Source organism: Carlito syrichta, unplaced genomic scaffold, assembly GCF_000164805.1.
Source record: "Carlito syrichta isolate Samal-C Ts95f unplaced genomic scaffold, Tarsius_syrichta-2.0.1 Scaffold289187, whole genome shotgun sequence".
NCBI lineage: Eukaryota > Metazoa > Chordata > Mammalia > Primates > Tarsiidae > Carlito > Carlito syrichta.
In genome coordinates this window covers 21,332-25,973 of record NW_007233283.1, presented here as the reverse complement: position 1 = coordinate 25,973, position 4,642 = coordinate 21,332, and the positions used below count along the sequence as shown (strand labels likewise).

Here is a 4,642-nt window from a genome sequence, read left to right as displayed (position 1 = left end):
CCACGTGTCGCGCATCTTCGTGGAGGACCGCCACCGCGTGCTGTACTGCGAGGTGCCCAAGGCGGGCTGCTCCAACTGGAAGCGCGTGCTCATGGTGCTGGCCGGGCTGGCCTCGTCCGCCGCCGACATCCAGCACGACGCCGTCCACTACGGCGGCGCGCTGCGGCGCCTGGACGCCTTCGACCGCCAGGGCATCCTGCACCGCCTGGGCACCTACACCAAGGTGCTCTTCGTGCGCGAGCCCTTCGAGCGGCTGGTGTCCGCCTTCCGCGACAAGTTCGAGCACCCCAACAGCTACTACCACCCCGTCTTCGGCAAGGCCATCCTGGCCCGGTACCGGGCCAACGCCTCGCGGGAGGCGCTGCGGACCGGCTCCGGCGTGCGCTTCCCCGAGTTCGTCCAGTACCTGCTGGACGTGCACCGGCCCGTGGGCATGGACATCCACTGGGACCACGTCAGCCGGCTGTGCAGCCCCTGCCTCATCGACTACGACTTCGTGGGCAAGTTCGAGAGCATGCAGGACGACGCCGACTTCTTCCTGAGCCTCGTGCACGCCCCGCGGAACCTGACCTTTCCCCGGTTCAAGGACCGGCACGCCCAGGAGGCGCGGACCACGGCGCGGATCGCGCGCCAGTACTTCGCCCAGCTCTCCGCCCTGCAGCGGCAGCGCACCTACGACTTCTACTACATGGACTACCTGATGTTCAACTACTCCAAGCCCTTTGCAGACCTGTACTGAGGGGCGGTCCCCGTCCACCCCCCCACCGGCGGGCAGGGCCCGCGCCCGTCCGGGTCCCTCAGCCGGGAGCTGAGACTTTCCCAGAGCGCAGGGCTCCGAGGAAGGGAGGGGCCGTGGCCGTCGGAAGGGCGGGCCTTAGGAGGGGCCGGAGGCTCCCGGGCCTGCGTGGGGACCCTGGCCTTGGCCGGGGGAGACGCAGAGGGCTGGGATGCGCCCTGGCCCCCAGGGCTTGGCCAGGAGTTGCAGGTGACCAGGGAGTCTGAGGCCCGGAGGACCGGGGCCCCAGCAGTGAGGGATTTCCCGCAGTCCCTTAACCATTGCCTTGGAGCAGACCGCATGGTTTGCAGCTTTTCTACAACCCAAGGGGGGGTGCCCTTGGATGGAGGTTCCAAATAAAGCACATGGTTTCCAAAGCAGTAGTGTCTCCTCTGTGGGGTGTGGGGACCCATGGACCCTTTCTGCGTCCCCACTGCGAGGCTCAGGGAAGGTGCGGCCTGCGTGGGAGGGAGCAGAGAGGACCCAGGGGCTGCAGCGACCCTTATGCCTGCCGGGCCAGGGCTCGGTTAGCTGGTCCTCTTGTGTGTCAGTACCAGTATGTTCATCCTGAAAGAAGATAGGCCTGGCCCCACGGAGGCCTGTCTTGTCAGTGCACCCTGTGGGGGCCCGCTGGGGACTGCCAGAGAGGTGGCCAACTGTCTGGACAAGCTGCCAATCAGGGCTGAGACTGGGGTCAGCCGGCACGGTGGGGGGCTCTCAGTGGGTGTGGCTCTTCGGACAGAAAGAGATGCTTTCCCTGGCCTTCTGCACTTCCAGGCTAAGCAGGGCTTTGGCCCGAAGCTGACGCCTACAGACCCTCCCCCTCACCCTGGTCTCTGGGTGTTCTCGACAAAACCACCTCGAGGCTGCCAGGATTGCCTGACCCTGGATGAGCCAGCTCTGGATGAGGGGGAGGAGAAAGTGCAGAAGAAACTTCTCCAAAGGAATATGCTTTTACACCCCAAAGGGTTCTGAAATTGTCAAAAGCCAGCGTGATTCCGGAAGGGTGTCGGAGGAAGCTGTTGGAGCTTTGTGGCTGCAGCAGGGTTTGGGGTTTGTTTGTGATGGGAGGCACTGCCCGACCATTTCTGGGGCTCTCTGCCCTCTGTCTGTCAGCCTGTGTCTGCCAGGGACCTCTGCACACCCTTCTGAATCTTCCCGTGGGTCATGTGTTCCCTCCCAGGAGATGGCTCTCCATCTGTTCCCACTTGCTAGGGGAGGTGATTTTCGATCCTAGAGTGGGGACACAGCCCATCCCCAGGCAGAGGCACTGCTGGGTCCTGAGACGGGACACCTGCTGGATCCCCAGGTGGAGACACTCACTGCTGGACCCTGAGACGAGACGCACTTCCAGATCCTGAGGCAGAGACGCTGCTGATCCCCAGTGGATGTGCTGCTGGGATCCGCCAGGCTCCCGCCGGCCTGTGCTGCTCCGTCTCCCCTTCCGCCTCCACCCTGGGCTCTGGAACCTTACAAAGGGGAACAGGGTGCTGAGACTGTCTCCTGCCTCCACAGGGCTGTATCCCTGGGCAGCGATGTGACCTCCCCTGGGTTCCGGCTGAAAGTGGCCTGGACCCTCTGACAGGAGGGACCCCGACAGGCAGGGAGAAGGCTTCGATCAGGGCCTGAGGGATGCCTGGAACTCACAGAAGGTGGGAAGGCAGAAACCAAGGGGCTCAGAAAGCCAGAGACTGGCCTGTCACTCGGCCAAGGCCAGGGTCGGTGTACAAGGAAGCAGGCAAGGGCCTGGCCGATGTGACCCAGAAAGCTGCCCTAAGCTCTGGCGCTCACCGCGTGAGACTGAGTTCACAAGCAGACAAGGTGTCCCTGGTCATGGGTACATTTGGTGACGCCTGAGGCACTGTCACCGTGTCATCTGCTCGGCAAGGGGACACCTGGATGCCCAGCGCTGCTGCTTAGAAGCAATCAGAAATGCCCTTCCCCCACCCCCATGAGAGACAGACAGAGAGAGAGAGAGAGAGAGAGAGAGAGAGAGAGCGAGTATGCGCATGTAGAAGACATCTCCACTTGTGTCATCTCTCAGACACTCAGGCCTGAGCTGCCCAGGACACACATACAACACAACCATCAAAGAGAGGCTCTCCTCCCGGGTGGTGATGATAGGAGATACAGGGTCCAGGCGGTAGCCATGATCCCTACTTGAGGACCCCAGCATGACCTCCAACTGAAGTCCAGAGGCCCAGCCCTGAAACGCCACCAGAATTCACCGCGGTGGTGCCGGATTCAGCCTCAGCCCCAGGCCTCGCAGGGCCTGGTGACAGTGGACTCACACTCGCATGGGTCTGAACCTGGGCTGTGGGGTGGGTGGGTGTGTGCATGTGAGTCAGTGTGTGTCTGGGGTGAAGAGTGTGAGTTTGTGTGGGGGGGCTTTTAGCTGTGTCAAGGGTAGGACTGTGGACAGTCCGAGTCCTCCTACCTCCCTGGGACTATCTTGTGATGCCCCCTCCTCTCCCCTTCCCCATCCACTCACCACATTCTGGGCATAGTCTGGAGGGGACTGTCTGATCAGGGATCCAAGAAGAAGCCACCGACAGTTTGCAGGAGTCAGGCAAGTCCATCAGGTTGGGAGAATAACCGCCCAAGTCCCAACACCCTCTCCCCGCTTGGTCCCCCATGTAGGGCCTCTCTGGGGCAGCCTCCAAGGAAGACCCCACCAGGCCTTTGCCCTTGAGTGCCTGAGACCTTCCCACACGGAGCCCTGCTCTCTGAAGGATGAAGATGGCACACGTCTCAAAGCCTAGGGTCCCTTCTGGCCTGGGAGCCCCCAAGGCCTTGTGTCTCCTGGGGAGATGAGATTCAAAATCCAGACAGATGGCCAGGTGGGAGATGCAGGCCACTCTGACCTCGAGACACAGCCAGCGCCTCCTCCTCCTCCTGTCTGTGTGGACGTACAGAGTCTGTCCAAGGGACCCAAGGCAAAATAAAGCAAGCAGTGGACCGAGGGACCGCTGTCCAGCACGTTCCCCCACTCTCAGACCGGGCCGTTCATCAATTGTATCCTGGGGGTAAGTCGCTCAGTGGGGGACAGAAGTCCATGGACAGCCCATGGCCCCAAGGCCTGGAGGAGGCCTTATCTCGTTGCCGCGTCTCCTCTCGGCCCTTGCCTCTCCAAGGAGCGCCCATGACCAATCAAAGGAACGTCCTGCTGGCATCCCTCGCGCCTCTCCTCCCTCCACAAGTGTAGGGGCACCCAGAGCTGGGCACGGGGCACTCAGTGGTGACCCAGGGGCCCAGGAACTGGGAGCGTGGGAGCTGGGGGGTGGGCGGTCATATGGGCTCAAATAACATTGTCCCCAGCTCTGGACCCCTGTGCAGATGGATGCAATGACTTCTAGATGAGGAATAAGCAGGGGTCCCAGGAGGCTGCACCTGGGTGTCGGGAAAAGACAGAGTGCACTAGCCCCGACTGCTCTGTCCAGGCTCGGGGAAGCCGTCTGAGGGCCCTGAGCACCCCGTTTCTTTCCACTGTCCTGGCCTGGCTGCTCCCTGATGCCTCACACTGCCTAGAGGGACACTTGGGACAAGAGGTGGCAGCAGAGGGTGGCTAGGGTCTGAGCCCGGCTGGCGCCTCTAGGGGACAGATACTCAGGAAGGGAGGGGTGGGGAGGGTGGACCGGGAGCACTTGAAGCCGGGGGCAGAGGCAGGGGGACGGTGAGGAGTCATACCCAGTGCCTGGGTGGCCCTTCCGCATGGCCTGGGTGTGCCAGCCCGAGTCAGGTGCTGGGGCTGTGCCGGGCCCCCACGTGAGCCGCCCCAGCGGCCCGGTCCACGCACGCCTCGCCCTCCTTTGCAGGTGGGGAGACCGAGGCTTGGCCAGAGCTGCACAGGCGCGGGAGCTGGAGCTA

The 4,642-nt window shown here is 62.9% G+C and overlaps 1 protein-coding gene across 1 annotated transcript; it reads left to right on the top strand.

Annotated features, from left to right (window-relative positions):
* Nucleotides 1–6: 6 nt before the first annotated feature.
* On the top strand, nucleotides 7–1,155 carry CHST8 (carbohydrate sulfotransferase 8). The gene has a single exon (XM_021710481.1). It carries the CDS (start codon nucleotides 92–94, stop codon nucleotides 737–739), a length of 648 nt encoding a protein of 215 aa, XP_021566156.1. The 5' UTR covers nucleotides 7–91; the 3' UTR covers nucleotides 740–1,155.
* Nucleotides 1,156–4,642: the final 3,487 nt, after the last annotated feature.